General features: G+C 31.1%; 1 protein-coding gene across 8 annotated transcripts in view; it reads left to right on the top strand.

The window, feature by feature from the left end:
* The window catches only part of LOC143042320 (uncharacterized), a 98,481-nt gene that overhangs the window by 31,588 nt on the left and 45,115 nt on the right, over nucleotides 1-21,778 (top strand). For 7 of the 8 annotated variants that reach the window (XM_076214593.1, XM_076214597.1, XM_076214596.1 and 4 more), the window contains exons 3-7: nucleotides 952-1,071; nucleotides 4,964-5,124; nucleotides 5,791-5,893; nucleotides 11,222-11,273; nucleotides 20,760-20,885. In XM_076214593.1, coding sequence (XP_076070708.1) covers nucleotides 952-1,071; nucleotides 4,964-5,124; nucleotides 5,791-5,893; nucleotides 11,222-11,273; nucleotides 20,760-20,885 — 562 coding nt within the window. Of the gene's footprint in view, nucleotides 1-951; nucleotides 1,072-4,963; nucleotides 5,125-5,790; nucleotides 5,894-11,221; nucleotides 11,274-17,716; nucleotides 17,723-20,759; nucleotides 20,886-21,778 lie in introns of those variants that run through there. The other variant, XM_076214598.1, reaches the window with a different exon arrangement.

Genomic DNA, 21,778 nt, shown 5'->3' with positions numbered 1-21,778 from the left:
ACATAATCTGATATGTGCTGAATAGTTGATATGATCAATTTATGTCTTATATTTTTCTGACAAAATGTATTAAAATATTACCAAATGATGTATTTTCTTATCACTAAAAGGTTTATTTCATATAGTGTCAGTTCAATTTCATAAAACTCACCACTTGAAAAGATTTGATTTGGAAAAACTGAAAGAAACAATTCCATTTGATATAAAAATAAGGTTGAACACTCTATTGAAACATGACTCAAGGAGAAGGTGAACCAATTACGCAAGGATTAACAATTGTTATAACAAACCCTTCAAGTTTAAAATCACTATCCTTATATATATGAGCTTAGGTTTCTTTTGTAATGGCATTTATAAATTTTATACAATATTCGTATAGTTTACAAAATATATAAAATTTATTTGACAAGCTGTAGAATCAAAGAGAAAAGCAAGGTTTAAGACTTCACAGCTTTTCTCTTGTTTTGTAGCAGGTCTAAATATTTTTTTTTTATTTTCCAACATTGTACGATTAGTGTTTTTATCCTGCAATTTAACATTGAACTTTTATGTATAGCTTTTTCCATTCAAATCGTTGAATTTGTTTTTGAATGAAAATCCACATGACTAAAACGTGGACCAGAATGAAAACCTCAAATTGAACGATTGTTGATAAACAGTAATTTGAACATAACCATTTGCTCTAGGTTTATAGCTTTGCGTTATCTGCCGATATGGATGTAAATAGTAGAGAGGTTTATTGCAGGATAAATGGTTATACAGGGCATTTTGGTTTTTTTTGTCTACATTCTTTCCTTCATTCCATTTATCCATTTGTCTACCCTACTATGTACTTTAAGGTTAAATGTTGGTTTAAGGAAGTTTTTTGTAAAGTTGTTGAAAATTTTTACAAATGTCCATTATCATGATTATGATCTCTAAATTAATGTTTTATTCATTTTCTATTTACAGTCATGCAGGGAAAACCTCATCATGGGTACCTCCTACAGAGAGCTGGGACCCTGGTAGTTTGGGACTACCTCATGGATGGGAATGTGCTGTGGACAAGAATAACAAACCATACTTCATCAAGTAAGTATTTTAAACAGAGTATCTACAATAAACACAAGAGGATTCAGGTCAAAAATAACAACATTCATGGCAGCAATTCATAACTAATATTAAGTACATGGGGGGACATATACTTGCCTCCCCGTGCCGCAAAAGTTATATCTGCTTAAGAGTAACAAAAACACGTCCATTGCCATAGCACAATAATTTCAAAGAGACAGATAACATCACAAGACAAATATGCATCATTATACAAAGGGACACAACTCTCACAACTTTACCATAAAACACACATGACCATACATATACATGACACTAAAACATTGTCATTGATGAAGAAATAAATACAAATGCTTATCTGTTTCATATACTGTAAGTACATGTATACAGTTAACCAAGTCAAAAACTGGAAACTAATGGACAATAATGGATTACATTATAAAACAAAATTCACGTTATCTGAAATTTCAAATGGCCAAGCAAACCATCTAACAATGTTTTTGCATGAAAATACATAGCGAAGTTAATTCTAACAATGATGGAATTTTCCTTCAGGGAAATTGTATCCTATTTTCACATACATCACTTGTGCTGTACATTACTATAAATGGACTATCAATTATGTTAACATAGTTGTGGAAATTCAATCAGGAAGCAATGACAACATCTTCTATAAACCATGATGTTTGGCTTCAACAATTATCTCATCACAAATGAATGTGCATGAGTTTTTGGTGTGTGGATATTTTACTTAACTATTAGATCTATTATATATTTAAAAGTTGTCAAGAAGTAGGTGCAGCTTAATTAGTCTGAAATAAAAGTGGAGAATATTTTTCGTATAATAAACGAGTCTCTCTTTGCCATAAGTTACATTTTGTTGACACAATTCATTTATAGTCACTCTCGGTTTAAGATGTTACCATTTTTATGCCCCACCTACGATAGTAGAGGGGCATTATGTTTTCTGGTCTGTGCCTCTGTTCGTCCATTCGTTCGTTCGTTCCTTCGTCCGTCTGTGCGTCCGTTCGCTTCAGGTTAAAGTTTTTGGTCGAGGTAGTTTTTGATGAAGCTGAAGTCCAATCAACTAGAAACTTCATACACATGTTCCCCATGATATGATCTTTCTAATTTTAATGTCAAATTATAGTTTTGACCCCAATTTCATGGTCCACTGAACATAGAAAATGATAGTGCGAATGGGGCATCCGTGTACTATGGACACATTCTTGTTTTTGCCCTTTTATGCTAATAGATTTTTTTTTATTACTGATTATATAAGGGATTATAGTTACGCTAATTAGTGAAAGAAAACAATTTTAATCTGGCCGTGTTATAATGATAAACATGAATTCATAACAAGGCTGAAACATCATAAAATAATCAGGAAAGATCCAAACTATTCCAGCGTAAATATTTACCAATAACACGAGGAATTTCATTTAACTAAACTAATCTTGTTGACAACATCATAAAAATAATAGAACAAGATGAAAACAGCAGAGCAGAGCAAGATTAATTGTTTTTTTAGTAGAATTGTAATGTTTTTTGTTGGTCCCAGGAAGGGATAAACTCAGTTTTCTGTTTTCCGTAAGCTGCTTATAGAAATAGCATCAGTACTTACAACTAAAATAGATTAAATCATTTCCTTGCCTCAACCAGGAATGGATATATTTATTTTTTCTGATTTTCCTAATCTTCTTATTGACAATTCATTCTGTTTTGAGAACAACTATAGATTCTATCTGGTATTTGATTACTAAAAGAAGAATAATAGACTTAGATGGGAAACTTTCATTACAGCATAAACTTATATACATGTGTTTGTCAATATACATTTGTTCCCCCTAACAGAATTAGTTCCCTTGAAACATTTCTTATAAACAATGCCTTAATATATGTTCTGTTGGAACCAATGTATACCCTTTTTTATATTAGGAACAACTACTGTAATATATGTTCCATTCGACATGATATTTCTTCCACTTGAAACCTATATTATGAACATGATGAAGTAACTTCTATTATTGCTTAGCAATATAATATTTCCCATAGAAAGTAACCAAAAGTTAGCGTGCAATAAGTTCTAATATTGCACTATTGCAATAAATCTTCAAAATTCATGACGTCATCAAAGACAAAATCTTACTTAAACTCATTTTTTCTTTCAAATATTATATTGCTATACAATAAAAGGATTATTGCATGAATATTGGACTCGCAAGCTCATGCATGCAATATAAAATTCTTCTCGGGACAATATTCATGCAATAACCCTATATTATTGTATAGTAATATAATATTTCCAACAGAAAGTAACCAAAAGTTAGCGTGCAATAAATTCTACTATTGCACTAGTGCAATAAATCTAAAATTCATGATGTCATCAATGACAAAATATAAGTTTAAACCAATTTTTACTTTCAAATATTATATTGCTATACAATAAAAGGGTTATTGCATGAATATTGGGGAATATTGTCCCTCGTAGAACATATATTGCACTCGCAAGCTCGTGCAATATAAAATTCTACTCGGGACAATATTCCCCAATATTCATGCAATAACCCTATATTTCTGGGCATGTTACATTAATAATTTTTTGTTTAATTCAATTAAAATTAATATCGTGATGTTATCCTTGCTCAAGTTAAGCTGGTTTATGTAGTCAGCTTTATCTTTAATTTACTCAAGGTTCCAGGCAAGCAATGTAAGTGTCACCACTTGACAATTAATGAAACTGTTCTGAATTGCCAATTAGACAAATGAACCACCCAAGGACGAGGATTTACACAACTATTATGTTATGAAATATTGAGAAAATCTTGTGACCAGTTTGCACTTACATTTCTATAAAAACTAATGTTTGTAAACATTGTTATTGTATAGCAGCAACATATTTCATAGAGAATGCAACCGAAAATTAGCTAGTAATGATATACAATTACTGTCTGATGTCTGGTTTCATTGACTTTTGAAAACCTGAAATTCACTTAGGGCTACAGTACACCTCAGTGTAACTTTTTTCCATTTTAGTGAAAGCATATGTATACAAAATGCAGGTTTTTGAATATTAAATATAATATAAACAACATGGTAGTTATATCTAAATGTAACATTATGTAAAAATGGTGAATATATTGATCATCGCACGCTTACCACAGCGCTATCAAAAAATCCTGGGGAGAACACTGACCTGAAGTGAAATACATTTTTTCAAAAGTCTTTCAAACCACATATTTACCGAAACAAAATCTGAAACAAAAGACAGTAATTGTCTTATTCCATATCCAGAGAGAGAAAATGTATTGCCTCATTAGCACTCATACCACATCTTCTTCATTTTTTACCAAATCAATTGTACATCAAACAATTTAATCATCATTGTACATGTTAAGGCTTGTGACATTGTGCACAGCTAATGTACCCTGTTTATATTACAATCAATGCTTTTGATTTTAATGGGGACATATGGTCAAAACTCCCTTTTAAAAATGTGTAAATACTGCTGAATATTATCCTTTGTAGAAAATATATTGCACTTAGAAAGCCCCTGGAATATAAAAACGTTCTCTGGTCAATATTCACCAATGTTTAAGCAATAACCCTATATGATATTAGAAAGGTTATAAACTTTCAACTGAAACTAATGCTGGAAAAATTAAGCCAGACAGGTAGACAGTCCTTTATAAATTATACAGTCGAAATCTCCACATAATTCTACATTTCAATATTTATTGCTATATAAAATTTTTGACCAATGTGGTACAACATATATATTCTTAGATGTTTATGAAACTGCATTTTAGAGACATTTATTTTAAGTTGCATTAAGAAGCTTTCTAGCATAAATAGACAATAATTATGAGCCTTAATAAAGAAATCTCTATTTTCTGTGTTTTATTTATTTCAGTCATCTTGACAAGTACACAACACGTGACGACCCCAGAGATGACCCAGATTACGTAGAGCCACCCAAGCCTCGGGAGATAGAATTGAATCGTGATCCATTGAAAGGATTTGGTTTTGTTGCAGGCAGTGAAAGGCCAGTTGTTGTCAGATTTGTTACTGATGGTAAATTTATTTAGAACTTGGTCAGAGCATATAAACAAAAACTGGATTCATTATTAATCATTGTATACCAATTTCCGTCGATTTTGTAAGTACAGGTGAACCACAAAATTAAATGACAAATTTTCTAAAGGCTTGTATGAAGGTTTTGCCAGAACCATAAAATTTAATGTTCAGGAACAGTCAAGTGTTCCTTCATCCATGAAATTCGGTACCCACGAAAATAATCCATGAAAATCGGTACCCACGAAAATAGATGAATCCGGCACAGTTACAAGTAAGATCTGAAACCCTACAATGTGTCATTTTGTTAAAAAGTATTTTTTAAAATGCTCTATACGTAATTTTCAAAAAGCATAATAGAAATTGACATAGCACTGGTTTCTAAAATATAGCACTCTATACATTTTATTTTAAAATCATCCAAGATAGCACCTGTGAGGGTATAATGGTGCCCTAAGGTCCTGGGGAGAACCCTTTGATAATCATCTATAAGATTAAAGCAGGTATAATTTAATTTTGTTCATCTTCTTTGCAGAGGAGAAATGTTATCAATCCTAACATTTAATTTATGGAAGATAATTTATGCGTATAAACCCAACTCTGGCCCTTGTATGACGAAACTTATATATACTATACTGTAGACATGTTATATCTATACCATTTTAGGTGGACCAAGCATTGACAAACTGTTACCAGGGGACCAGATCATCAGAATCAATGGAGAAGATGTAAAGAAAGCGCCCAGGGAATATGTCATTGATTGTGTTCGGTAAGTTTGATGTCTTAAGTCCTAAGAAAATACCTAACAGAATGGTCCATAAATTTGCAAACCAAATTAATGAAGTAATATACCAAGGAAAAGCAGAATACAAAAAAAAAGCAATCCCTAATCTTTGATGTAGCAATGTTTTCCTCACTCGCAATGGAGTCACAGAAGGGAAACTTTGGTAATTAAGCTGAGTGGTGATTTGTCAGTTCTAACAATTGTTGAAGTTTGTGATTTTAAGTGGTAAAAAAAAAACGCCTGCTCAAAATACTCGATTAACTATGATAATGCCATTTTTAACTTTGAACTGTGACCTGGCTGTTGAAATTTAAGCAACAACCAAGTCAATATGAAATAAGATACAGCTGCTTTAGATACAACTTATACCAAATAAAAATATATGTGTGGTTCCAGTAACCCAACCTTCCCTACTTTTTCGCCTCAAAAATAGCCTACCCTAAAGATTTTATTGTCTTTTTTCGTTAAGCACTGTTAAAGTCAGAATGTTGCTCCCATAGACTCAATGTAAAAAAAAATCCCTACCTACCTACCCTAACTTTTTTTCAGAAGTACCTGAAATCACACATACTTTTTTTATTGGCCTTATCAATGTTCATTTGCTATGACCAAAAGTCAAATTAAAAATTAAAATGAATTCTTTATATATTCATAATGTGACCATTCAGAACTAGTTTAGTGTGCGTTTTATTACGTCCAGATAAATGAGTCTTGATTAAGGTTAAAGACGTCCATTGTCAAAATGAAATTATTCATTACTCCACTTACAGTTCATTTCCGATAAAACCAGCGGAATTCATGAATAGTTAACGAACAAGATTGTCATCTGTATATGTAATTAATTTCATTCATAAGCGCTTAACTTTTAATGTTATTCTGTAAAGCAATTTACTGATTTCATTTGTCTCCTGGGTTCAGGGAATTAGGTCGCAATTGCTCTAAATGGCTGTTAGCAACTTTATAAAAAAATTTATAAAAAATTAGGAGAAAAATCTTTGTTTTGTGAGTTACATTATAATTGCCCTAAATGGCTGTTAGCTCATAGGCTTTATCAAAAATTCTGAGAGAAATCTATGATGTTTCACGTTTCATCGTATTTTTTGTCGAGCCTGCAACTTTTGTTGCAGAAAGCTCGACATAGGGATAGTGATCCGGCGACGGCGGCGGTGGCGGCGGTGTTAGCTCACTTCTTAAAAGCTATATATTTTAGAAGGTGGAAGACCTGGATGCTTCATATTTTGTATATAGATGCCTCATGTTACGAAGTTTCCGTCAGTCACATGTCCAATGTCCTTGACCTCATTTTCATGGTTCAGTGACCACTTGAAAAAAAAGTTCAGAATTATTGTAACGTTGAATTCTCTCTTATTATAAGTAATAGGATAACTATATTTGGTATGTGCGTACATTGCAAGGTCCTCATGCCCGTCAGACAGTTTTCACTTGACCTCGACCTCATTTCATGGATCAGTGAACAAGGTTAAGTTTTGGTGGTCAAGTCCATATCTCAGATACTATAAGCAATAGGGCTAGTATATTTGGTGTATGGAAGGACTGGAAGGTGTACATGTCCAACTGGCAGGTGTCATCTGACCTTGACCTCATTTTCATGGTTCTGTGGTTATAGTTAAGTTTTTGTGTTTTGGTCTGTTTTTCTCATACTTTATGCAATAGGCAGTCAGGGGACTTACTTAAACAAGTGATTTTCTAAATCACTGATTCAAGTAACATTATTTCCATAAAGGTTGGAAGTTAGAGTTGTCTTTCTTTAATAATCACCTATTTAAGTAGTACAAATTAATCACTAGAAGAAGTGATTTAATTTTATTGTAGCTTTAAATATAGAATACTAATGATCCAGGGACTAATTATGTTTCTAAACTTATCAGAACCAACATCTGTGTTGTCTAGGATGACCAGGTCATTTCAGGTGATGACCTTGTACTGAATCTAGGATAATGACATAAAAATCACTTGTTTAAGTATCAGACCTCAATTTCCTTCCCAAAAATCACTTCTTTAAGTATCATTCTTTTAATAACCCCCACTAATTTCAACACCCCCGAACAGTGAAATTTTTATCGCGAACAGTAGAATTTTATTACATAATCTGAAAGATGAAACCTTGAACTTCACAGGAAAAATACTCCCACTGCTGTGAAAAATCTTTGAAGAAAGTATCAGTTCATTCTGTAAAGCCATTATTATAGCATTTTTTCAACTAAAATAGAATTTTCAGCTAAATGATAGCATCAAAGACATAAACCTTGCTACTTAAAGAAGCAAAAAGTTCATATTTTTTTAGTTTTACTAATTAAAAGATATTATTTAAACCTATGTGTTTAAAATTTTGAAAAAACTACAAAATCCCAATTTGTGACAAAACCTCAAATTTGCTACTCAAATAAGTGATTTAAAAATCACTTATTTCAGTAAGTCCCCTGACTGATAGGTCTACTATATTTGTTGTATGGAATGATTGTAAGGTGTACATGTCTAGCGGGCAGATGTCATCTGACCTTGACCTCATTTTCATGGTTCATTGGTCAAAGTTAAGTTTTTAAGTTTTGATCTTTTTATCTAATATTATATGCCAAAGGTCAACTATATTTGGTGTATGGAAATATATTATGATCTATATGTCAGTCCCGCAGGTTTTATTTGACCATGACCTCAATTGCACGGTTCATTGGACAGTGTTAAGTTTTTGTGTTTTGGTCTATTTTTCTTAAACTATAAGTAATAGGTCAACTATATTTGTTGTATGGAAGCATTGTTAGCTGTACATGTCTGCCTGGCATGGTTCATCTGACCTTGACCTCATTTTCATGGTTCATTGGTCTTTGTTTAACTATCTTGTTTAATGTTAAGTTTATGTGACAGTTGTAATAACGCTTTATACTTAGGACTATCAACATAATATCAATGATTAGTAAAGAAGGCGAGACATTTCAGCACTCTTGTCATAATTCCTGCATGATTGTATTTATTAAGAATTAAGTGACATATTGGTGTTGTAAGATGTGAGATCGGACTTTCACCAGTTTCTATATGATTGTACTTGATAATTAATAATAGCACTGAATATTTTGAGGTCAGGAGATGCTGAAAAAGACAATCTGTCACAAACTTATATATGGTTGAAATTGCATAATTTCTATTTGGCATGACTAATTCAAACATGCATGCAAACTATAGATAGAAAGAATATTAAAAAATATTTGGAAAAAAATATGTGATTTTTTTTTTATCTCATTTTGAAAGTGGTACATAATTTTGTTATACTGACATTAGAGGATTTTATGAAATTTCCCAACAGGCAATCAATCTGACGTCCTATCTCTCAACTTTGACACACGGATAGTTTTATCAATTGCTCATAGCACTATAATCCAATACTGTCATGAACTTTGGAAGAATGCGAACAATTTCATAAATATTTTATCTATTATTCCAAAATAACCAGAACTGCATCAACTCTATCTATTTGATCAAAATTATATATTGAAAAAAAAATTCGGCAAATTAGTTTTTTCGGCATTGTAGTTTTGTCAATTTGATTAAGCAACTTTTTTAATTTACCTCAAAATGTAATCGTGTTGATGCATAGAAAATTGGCTTCCTACTGTAAGAAGTTTGATAAGCAAACAAGGGTATTGAATTGAGAGGCCCCTCATAGGGGTGTCCGAAGTAACTACATAATTGAAACTTTTTACCAATATAATCACATTCATTAATTGTTTTTTTACAAGATAATCAAATTATCAAATAATTATGTAATATGTTGTCGGGTTATCAAATAATCACTATAATAATGGTCAATAATAATCAAAAACCCCATGAGGAGCCTCAAATGATGTAGATAATTAATTTTTTGATGGGTTTGTCACAGTTTTGCAATTAGGGGTATAGAGTTAGTAGTGGAAATTGATCCTTCTTGCCAATAAATTTTTAACACTGTTCATTATATACCTTGATAACTTTTAATGAAAAACTTACTAGGGGTTAATTTGTTATCGTGGTGGATGTTAAGTTGTAAAGTCTCGCACCATGTTTATGGCGGAGAACATGTTTTACAGGAAGCAAAAGCCGTAAGTCAAATTAAGTTTTTAAATAATTTTCAATTTTGTTTGTTTATATTTATCTTAATTTTGGCATTTATAAATTACTTTTTTAATTTTTGAAACAATTTTACTTTTTTGGCTTATCTTAATTTTGGCATGTATAAATTGTTTACTGTTATAAACTTCTTCCATTTTGAATGTTAGAAAAGATACTGCAGCTGGTTCTTTTGTTATCAGAATTTTAATTGTTTCTTGATTTAAGGGCTTAATGTTTTATATGTTCAAAACTTTTGCTTAAAAAAAAGCATATAAAATGAAGTATGGGATACCAGAGATAAGAGCCATTATCAGACCCTGAAAATTGCAGGATTTCATGTATCTAAGCCTGGGATTTTGGAATCAGAACCCCTCCCCCTCCTTCATTCACCCTCCCCACCCCCCATTTATCAGTTGTATAGACAATTAATCCAGGATTAATTGAAAAAAAAATTAAAGAAATTTAAATCCTCACATGCCGAAATTAGAAAAAAAAATTACTGGATCCCAAAAGGATCAATCCTGAAATTCCTAGTTTAAAAACACCCGATCCCAGAGTCCCAATACCCAATAAAGGTCCTATTCCCCCTCATAAATGCATAGAGTAATATAAAATTTCATAAAAATATAGTATATATACGAATACACATAATTAACATAAAATATATAACATTTCATTATTATGAAACTTTTGGACACACAAGACAAACACAATAAAAACTTATAGACACACACAGAACTATTTAGAGCGTGACATACTGTTTAATATTATTGAGGACTATAAGTATAGATTATAGGGTGATCTACATGTCACTGTCCAAGAAATACATTGCATTTGTCTCATTGAATTTATCATATGAAATTACAGGAAAAATCTGTATGAAAGAATATTTAGCATTGTATGATAACTTTAACAAATATTTTAAATTTCAGGTATGTTGCAAAGTGTTAATGTTCGCTGTTAACAAAAAACAAAAAAAGTGGAACAATTTCTTTAAATTTCTGTTTGAAGTAAAATTTGAACTAAAATTGAGAATGGAAATGGGGAATGTGTCAAAGAGACAACAAGAAGACTTAAAAGAGCAGAAAACAGCTGAAGGCCACAATTGGGTCTTCAATAAAGCAAGAAAATCCTTCAACCGGAGGCTGCTGCTTCAGCTTGCCCCTAAACAAAATTGTCTATAAGATTAAAAATAATCATTTGTCTTTGTAGATCCTGTAAAGACAAGATTTCTCTGACTGTTTGCCAACCATACACTGATAATGTAAGTATTAAAACTGTGACTGTAAAATAAATGATAGATTGCATATTGTTATGTGTTAAATGTCCAGTATGAAATAATAATATTATTAAATTCACTTAGATTAAATGAAAATCTGTATTTGTAGATAAATTTTCTCAAATTTGACCTGCAGCAGTTTTTAGACTGTTATCAGTTTTTTGTTGACTGTTTGGTTTGATTATCTTGTTTTTTTATACCACGCTAAAGAACTGTTGACTGTCTCAGTGTCTGCTTAATTAAATATGATAGGTTAGGTTATTAATGTGACTGTGACACCAAATAGCTGTACATGTTGACTCTGTCTGTCTTGATTTGATTGGCGGCCACCTTGACTGAACAGTTGCTGACTGTCTAAAGGCAACATCTTTTTAGTTTGCACCTGGAAACTGTTATTCTTAGTCTACCATAGTCGTGAACATGCATGACCTATTTGCCACTGGACGTTAAGCAACCAAAAATTAATCAGTCTTAGTCTACAATGACCATACATAGTCACAGTATGATACGTTGATAACAAAACCAAATGCTATGATTTTTTTAGGGTTTAAGTTACAATTTCATGAATAAGCTTTTTTAGGTACTCTTGTGATTGAAGTTTGGAAAGTCAGAAAAATTACTTTTTTGCCTTAATTTCCAAACATAAAACCAAAAGGGTCTAAAACAAGTTCTGCCCAAAGTGCACATTCAAGGCTATAGAAATTTTGTCAGTGGCGGATCCAGAACTTTTCCTGAGGGGGGCCCTCTGACTGACCTAAGGGGGGCCTGCTCCAGTCATGCTTCAATGATTCCCTATATTATCAACCAAATTTTTCAAACAAAAAGGGGGCCCAGCCGCCCCCCCCCCCCCCCCCCCCCCCCCCCTGGATCCACCTATGCTTGTGGTTTACCTACACCCAAGAAATGTAGGAATTATATTGAATCAACATGCAGTTTCATTTAATTGTAATAAAACTATGGTTGCACCATTCCCCAGGGAAAGATGACCTTTGCTTACATGCTAAATGAAACCAAATTTCCAAGAAAATACAAGTTTCCTCAAATCCACTAAAATAAAGGAATCCATAGAAATATAGAATCAACATCTCCGGTCAGTGACTTTAAAATTTGCCAATAACATATGACAACAAATTCATTTATTTTATAAGAAAGTAATTTAGTTCGTACTGTTGAACCAAAGCAAACCAAGTGAACTGTCTACAGATTGTTGTATTTTTCAACAATAAACAGAAAATTCAATTTATTGTTTTAAGGGAAATTTAACAAAACTATAAGTTTGTATTTGTTGTTTGCAAGGAGCTTTAGACTTATGGCAATACCAAAAGACATCATACAGTAATTCATTTAAAGTAATTTGATATTGTACTGTTGAACCAAGCAAACCCAGTGAACTTTCTCATTATTGTATAATTTTTGATCATAAGATTTAAGCAGATTATTTGTATGTTTCAACAATAAACAGAAAATTTAATTTAGAAGATAAGAAGCGGTTTTGTTTACAATTTCTTTATTGAATATTTAGCTAATATTTATCTTTTCTTAAAATAAACATAAAGACAAAAGTAATTTGAAAATAAACTACAAACTTTGACAATAAATATAGCTCCTGTATTTTTGAAAGTAAACTCTTGACTTTGTTAACACTCTCCGAGCAAGAGTATTTAGCAGTTGAATTCAATAATGGAATCTCTATTTTAGATAGAACTTATAACCAGTATATTTAGATGTTTACATAAGGATAATTGTTATTTCAGAAAACGCAATATTTAAAGATTGCTATTTTAGCAAACATAATATTTACATTAGAAATTCAAAAATGGAATCTCTATTTTAGAAAGAACTGAATTTTTTTAGACGTTTTACATAAGTGTAATTGCTATTTCAGAAAATGCAATATTTAAAGATCGCTATTTTAGAAAACCTAATATTTAAGGATCGCTTTTTAAAAAATCTGTGACTTAATTTAGTCTATTTACAAGAACATTTAATGGTATCACTATTTTAGAAAGAATTATATATTAAGACAATTTTCATAAGTGTAACACAATATTTAATGATCGCTATTTTAGTAAACAACTTTTGAGTATCGCTTTTTCAATATACACTATCTCTAAGCTCTATTGCTAAAAGGTATATTATTAAGGCATCAATTATCTCACATTTCGCTTGCATTAAAAGAGGAGCGATCCAATTAAAAGGACGGTTTAAGTCGGTTGGAATTCCAGCTGATCTGATGCTGGGGGATTATAGGAACCATTGACTTCTCAAGCTGATTGATAAATTTAGAATTCTGCGTCGCTTTATTCTAAGTTTTTATAAGAAAACCTTTTATTGGTAAAAAACACAGAAACTACTTTCTGTTTGACATAAAGATTGATGTCACAGATCAAGTTCCTGCTAGGTTGAGTCTAGAAGTTATAAGAATTCTGTTTTTACAAGTCTTAAATGAGTGAGTAACTCCTTGGTTTCAGTACCACATATGTGAGCTTTTGTTTCTTATCTTTGACTATTCCACTCCATAAATATAGATATAAAGGTCATTTCAAGGAATCACATTTTTGACGAAGTTGTAAAAATTCTGTTTTTACAAGACTTAAGGTTGTACCTAACACTACAGGGAGATAACTCTGTAAAATCAGCTAAACGTTTTAATTACGTTGTGTTGTTAAGGGAATATTAAGCTTCTCAATGATCAAAATAAGTGTTTGTCAAACTGCTATATAACCAGTGTAATTTTTCTGATAAAACAGTTGGTTCAAACATTTTAAAATTTTTATATTTTTGTCAAAGGGTCAAAGTAAGTACTTTGTCAAAATTTCAAGTAAATTAAACGAGCCAAATTAATGTTAGTTAAAGTGTTGGGTACCACCTTAAATGAGGGACTTTTGTTGGTTTCAGTTACATATATATAAGCTTCTGTTTTTTATCTTTGACTATTCTGCCCCATAGATATATAGATATAAATGTCATTTCAAGGGATCAAATTTTAAAGATATTCCTGGTATGGAAGCCTGTTAATAGATTAAGATTGCAATTTGATGTTAAGTTCTATTCCATTAAAAAGGACTTCCAAAGTTCGCCTTAAAAATGAAATTTTAAGAAATACATGAATCTTTTTGTGAAAATGAAAATGGTAATTTCTTAAAATTTCATTAACAATGGTGATTTGCATGAGTGAAACATTTCAAGTTCTCAATTGAATGAAAATATCTGACTTTTTGAAAGGAATTATTTCAGTTCTATATAAATTTAAGAATCCCTAGACTAGCCTTAAGCAATATTAATATGTTAAATGTATGACTTTGCTTCAGTGGTATAAAAGAATGTTTGATAATTCAATGTAGGAAGATGAAAATGGAAAATTTATTCCAGAAGCATAATGACTTTTTACAAACCTATGTATTTGACTATCATTTGTATTGCCTTAAGGGATATTCCTTTCCTTTACAATGAATTCAGAACCTTCCTAGTAATTCAATTCTTTGCTAATTGACATTATGATTGATTTAGATATTTTGAGACCCTCTTGTGTAAGTCTGTTGACATTTAGATAGAAACCGTATTGTGTTTTATTGTATCTTTCAAATTTTTAGAGCTGCTTTTTTAAGGCATTTTCATTTTAAAATTTTAATTGACATAAAGATGGATGATCTTGTAAATTGTTTGGGATGGCAGTATACAAAAAACTAAAATCACAAAAATACTGAACTCAGAGGAAAATCAATTCGGAAAGTCTATAATCACATGGCAAAATCAAATAACAAAACGCATCAAAAATGAATGGACAAGAACTGTCATATTCCTGACTTGGTACAGGCATTTTCAAATGTAGAAAAGCTGTGGATTGAACCGGGTTTTATAGCTAGCTAAACCTCTCACTTGTATGACAGTTGCATCAAATTCTATTATATTGTCACCAATGCATGAACAATTGCAAGTTTGGTTGTTTTATTGATCATTCAGGGATCTTAATGTCAAAAAATGAGGGCAACTGAATTTTATATCCTAGATTAAAAAATCTTCTGAAAATTGTGATTTCTTAAAATTTCATTAACAATGGTGATTTGCATGAGTGAAACATTTCAAGTCCTCAATTGAATAAAAGTTTTGAAAATATTCTGACTTTTTGAAAGGAATTATTTCAGTTCTATATTAATTTAAGAATCCCTAGACTAACCTTAAGCAATATTAATACGTTAAATGTATGACTTCGCTTCAGTGGTATAAAAGAATGTTTTGATGATTCAATGTAGAAAGACGAAAATGGAAAATTTATTCCAAAAGCATAATGACTTTTTTACAAACCTATGTATTTTACTATCATTTGTATTGCCTTAAGGGATATTCCTTTCCCTTACAATGAATTCAGAATCCTTCATAGTAATTCAATTCTTTGCTAATTGTCATTGTGATTGATTTAGATCATTTGAAACCCTCTTGTGTAAGTCTGTTGACATTTAGAGTTAGAAACCGTATTGTGTTTTATTGTATCTTTCAAATTTTTAGAGCTGCTTTTTTAAGGCATTTTCATTTTAAAATTTTAATTGACATAAAGATGGATGATCTTGTAAATTGTTTGGGATGGCAGTATACAAAAAACTAAAATCACAAAAATACTGAACTCAGAGGAAAATCAATTCGGAAAGTCTATAATCACATGGCAAAATCAAATAAAAAAACGCATCAAAAACGAATGGACAAGAACTGTCATATTCCTGACTTGGTACAGGCATTTTCAAATGTAGAAAAGCTGTGGATTCAACCGGGTTTTATAGCTAGCTAAACCTCTCACTTGTATGACAGTCACATCAAATTCCATAATATTGTCACCAATGCGTGAACAATTGCAAATTGGGTTGTTTTATTGATCATTCAGGGATCGTAAGGTCAAAAATGAGGGCAACTGAATTTTATGTCCTAGATTAAAAAATCTTCTGAAAATTGTCAATGGGGACAGGAGAGGATGGCAAAGTCTGACCAATTGAAGAATTTTATTACAAATATCTATTATGTGAATCCAAATTCTGTATGAATAAATGATCAATGAATTATGGTACAAATACTTTTTTGGATTTTTTTTTTAAATTTGTTCATCTACCAAAATTTTGCCCTAATTTGTCAATGGTCAGATTTTCTTTGCATTGTGCTAAGTCAATTGCATTTTAGCAAGAATACACAATGGTCAACATTTCTTACAGAGTTTACACCTTGTCTGAAGGTTACTTGACTTATCACAGCTCTTTTTAATTACTTATTTTTTATAATTTCCAAAAAAAACTAACTGTTATTTCAGTTATCAAGGTCTTCTGTTCTAATTCTGTATACTGCTAGACACTTTATGATTGGATCAAGAAAGAATGAAATAAAATCACTTTTTATTGTTTAGAAATCCTGCTAAGCCCTGGTTTTGATTGGCAGTAAACGAAAAGTCATTAAAAATCTTGTTTTTGATTGGTAATAAACGAAAGTTCATTAACACATCCTATAGTTTTTATCAACCATTATCAGGCTATTAAGAAAGTGAGATTACAACCGCCATCAATTGGCAAAGATCGTAAAGCTGTTATTTAAGCTTGAATCCTAAGTGATGTTCAGAATGGTGAAGTCTATGACCATTTGTCAGAAGCTGACAGTAGCATGCAAGTCTCATAGTCTTGTAGAAGCTGGATGTTCTACTGTGCCATTTTGGAAGTTAGGAAATAGAAAAACAAAACCAATTTGAAATGACAGTAAAATTTCAGTAGCATACTTATACTATAATTTAAGCTTGATGAACTACTTTACAGTTTGGAAAGTGAGATGTTACCAAACAATTAAGGTATAATTAAAGGAAAAAAACTTTCAGTGGCAATGATGTTATTTTACACTTAGACCAGCAATCTCAAAGTCAAAAGTTATAAGCGCCATATATATAAAGTGGAAAAATTAACAATTTTAAGATTCTTCACAAAATTTTAACTATTTAAAAGGTTTTAAACAATAAATCCTGAACATGAATGAAATATTTGTCACTGGTCATATACCAAACAACAATCAATCTAAACCAATAAAAAGAATATAGTATAATTTTATAAAAAAAGATGTGACATGGAGGCTCTCTGAGTATATTAAAAGTTAGTAAATATATATATTTGTCAACCTTTATATTTTAAAACCAAGAAAAAGGAAAACCGTGCTAACTGTTTTAAAATAAAATTTTGGTCAACTATCCCAGTTTGACCTAAGTCCAATCACATGCAAACTCTAGACCTGAATAATTGCACAGCTGAGGCAAAATTACTTCCATGAAACTCTCATATTATATGCAGTCAACTGTCCATGTACATCAGAGAAGTCACTACATGTATATCAGAGAAGTCACTACATGTATATCCAGTCTTATTAACGTTTTTTATGTTTTTTTCACTTTCGTTTTTATGTAGCTGGAATCCCAGGTTAGTCGTATGAAAGCAGTAACTTTTACAATCATTTGTAGCTTGCTATATTCACACATCCAATCATGGACACGGCTCTTAAATCATCACATTTTATCGTTTTATTATTACAGTGATGGACTTTTATAACTCTCATTGGAAACCAAATTTTCCAGCCTAATTCCTATTTTTAATTAGTGGTTTTTTTTCTAACCAATTATTTTTAATACCAAATCTGAGTGTAAATTTGTATGGTTTTGTTGTGAATTTAACATTGTTTGGTTTGTTCTGTAACTTTTCCCATGTAAAACGTTATTTCTCATATATTTGTTTTCAATGTTACCTGATTTTTAGATTGCCTGAAACAAGTTAATAGGGACTTCAAGAAACCCCAGCGTCCACATGCTGTTATACAACCATTGCAATTTCTTGGAAGCAAATAAATATACAGCAGTGTAATATGACAGACAGTTGCCTCTTTCACAAAGATGTAAACCAGACAAAGGTCTAAGACCAATTGGTGAACTTGGGCTAGCTGTTTTCTGCTCTTTGGTTGGGTTGATGTCTCTTTGACACATTCCCAATTTCCATTCTAATTTTATTTCTATGACTTAGTTCATGCACATAGATGGTATAGGTAACTAATAAGTATCACAATTATCTCCCTTTTGAAAATACAAAAAAAAATGCTAATTAGGACATTATTTAGGTTTAAATTCTTGCTCTTTAAATTGAACTAAATATGCAAATTATTTATGAAATTAATTGACCCTTTTACATTTGCAAGATGTCTTTTTCAGATTACAATATACATTCTTTAGTATTGAATATGGCTATCTACAGTTTAAATATTGAGGCTCACTTATTCATCAAATAGTTATTGTCATTTCAGTTACATTATGTTGCATGTTTAATTTCATTAAATGTATTTAAAATATTGATATATTTCAGTTATAAATTATATAAATTGAATTATGCACAGTTAAGATTGTATTATTTTATTCACGTAACTGAATAGCATGTGTGCATTGCAATGGAAGACACGCATACTGTTTAATTGAGTTTGCATATTTTCATTGAAAATAAGTACCTTAACGACAAAATGCTTACTTTATATAGTTTGAAGTCATTTATATAGTGTAAAGGAATTATACTGATTATATAATAGTCAAGTTGTAGGACCATCTACTTCTAATTCAAGGGTACATATAACTTCACTTTAGATTGGATGACATATTATTAGTTACATAGCATGGTGCTAGTGACCTAATACGGTATATATGGGGTGAGAGCGAAGCTTGAATCCCCATATGGAATTTACTGACCCCATATATACCATATTACGTCACTAGCACACTATGTAACAAATTTATCTTACCGACTATCTTAACGTGAAAAATTTAGACCACAGATCTATCAAAATGAGCAAGTCTTCAATACAGTAAGCATTAACACGATTAAGAAATTACTCCATTGATCCTACAAAAACAGATGTCAACAATGACAACTTGTTAGATTTAAATGTGTTTTATGAATTTATTTCAATCTTAATCATCAATTTCTTTGTCTGTTGAAACCTTTAAGATTTTTTCTGAGTACTGTTTTGTTTATCTAAAGGGACGTAACACCACTACTTACCGTGTATGAAATAAGCCCCACCTCCCTACTACCTTATATGGAATATAAAGGGACGTAACTCAACTACGAACCGTGTATGAAATAAGCCCCGCCTCCCTACTAAATTACATAATATCAAATATACATGGTTTCCATGAGGTCGCTTTTAACCAATCACAGTCCTAGAAATGTATAGGAGGTAAGATAAAACATAATATTACTTTCAATTGAATGACAACTGATATCAATTTCACAGTTGTCTAGTTGCTCAATCAAATACAACATGAGACTTGCAACCATTATGTGACCTGGATATAATAAATGGAAGTTCCTTAATGATTTTGATATTCCTATGTCCAAGGTCAAGGTCAAAGTTTCTAAGGCTAAAAATTGTTCATGAAGGCAGTTTCTTGATGCTGAATCAAATACTTCCTATGAGTTTGGTCAAATACTGGTTTACATTTAACAAGAGGAAGATCCAAATGGATAACTTGGGTCTAAGGTCAAGGTCATAGTAGCTAAAAACAAATTCGTAACTCAGTATTACATCCAAAAAGTCAACACTGAAAAGAATTATGTCTTAAAGTACACAGAAAAAACATGTTTTATAAGCTTTTGTCCTTTTGATAAGTGTAGGTGGGGGTGACCTCTCTAAATATTCTTTTATTTGATAGTACATTTTGCATACAGCAAAATTTTAGTAATGTTTGTCTATATTTTACACATAAATGACTGATTTACATGAGGTTGGGATTCAGGGAGGAGAATTGGAGGGAATAATTAAATAATGCTTGTAAATGCTTCCCAGAAAATGAAAAGAAACATGATTATTCAAATTTTATTTAAAAGTGACAACTATTTTGTCCTGCTACATTAAATGGTTGAATAGTATTGGGTATTACACACCCTTAACACCAATGGTTTTTTCCCCCCATGTGTCAAATTGCACTAGGTAATAAGAGAAAAAGATAAGTAGTCATTTATTGTAGCTCCATTTCAATGTTTACATGTTTACTTACTTAGCCATGAAATTGTTGTATACAGTAAAACCTGTTAAACCGAATCCTGCGTAAACCGAAAATCTGTATAAACCAAACTTGTTCTTAAGCACCGTCATATCAAATTGTATACGTTGTCAACCTGATTAAACCGAACATCAGTTAAAACCGAACAAAATCATAAGTCCCGAAGAGGTTCAGTTTAAACAGGTTTCACTGTATATTATTATTGTACCTTATTTAATTAAAACACACAAACAATGATAAAAATCATTCAATCCTGGTTATTACTTAACTTCAAAACAAACTTGGTGGTGATTTGTCTAATTTGATATTTTTAAATTTCAGATAACATCTTTAGAATAAAAATAACGGGGTATTGTTTTACGTTGGCAAATCAGCAAATATGTCCAGTTATCATATTATTGTCTTTTATATTTCAGTCCATTAGGAAGTCTGCCTTGTTAACTGCTGCCAAAAAAGCCAAATTAAAGAGTAACCCGTCACGAGTTCGGTTTGCCGAATGTGTTACTGTCAACATGGTCAATGGCAGTTCGCCACCACAACATGTGAGTTTGAAAATAATCAGGATTTATTGTTTTCTGTGAATTGAAAAAAATGTCAAGTTTTTGTGAGGTAGATTTTCACGAATCAGTTGATGTGTTTGGATGGGATCTATTTTATGAGAAAACACCAGTAAGTAATGTTATATGAAGTATTGAGGTCAAATATATACTTTGACCTTTAAGAGCTTGGAGTTTCAACTGACATTACTGATCTTGATCCAGCAGGCTATTTCTGCAAAGCATTTTATGATAAGAAACCCATTTATTAAAATCAAAACTATTTTCTAATAAGTGCATAATAATAGAATATTATTTCATTGCCACATTTTCTTATATGAGTCTAAGAAGTATGATTTTTGTGCTTTTATAAATATATTTATCACATAAAACTTTTGTCTTTGCAAACCAGTTATTAAGCCCAAAGGGATTATAAGTTTCGGAAATTCAATATATGAAATCCAATATATGCAATTCAATATATGCAATTAAATATATGCAATTCAATATATTCAATTTAATATATGCAATTCAATATATGCAACTATATTGGATGGAAACTCAATATCTTTTAAAAGTCAAATGCAATTCGTAATATTCCTTTATTTAATATAGGTCTTTGGAAAAGTGAATCAGCTAAAATGATAGATATAGCCTTTAAGTATTTAAAATTTACTTTTAACTAATTATTCAATTAGAAAAACCTTGTTTGCAACTTTTGCAAAACAGAGGAGTTGAAATGTATGTAACTCTAATGTTTTGTATTCACAATGAACGAAATGTACATCTGTGTATGTTTCTTCCAATTATTTTAGCAAAATGGTGACAAAGGGTATTAACAGTTCCAGTGTAGAACATATAGACATTATTGTGACAAGAATGTTAACTTATTTTCATAA

Source organism: Mytilus galloprovincialis, chromosome 8 (assembly GCF_965363235.1).
Source record: "Mytilus galloprovincialis chromosome 8, xbMytGall1.hap1.1, whole genome shotgun sequence".
NCBI classification, from domain to species: domain Eukaryota; kingdom Metazoa; phylum Mollusca; class Bivalvia; order Mytilida; family Mytilidae; genus Mytilus; species Mytilus galloprovincialis.
The sequence above is the reverse complement of the archived record's forward strand: the minus strand, read 5'-3'. Positions and strand labels throughout refer to the sequence as shown.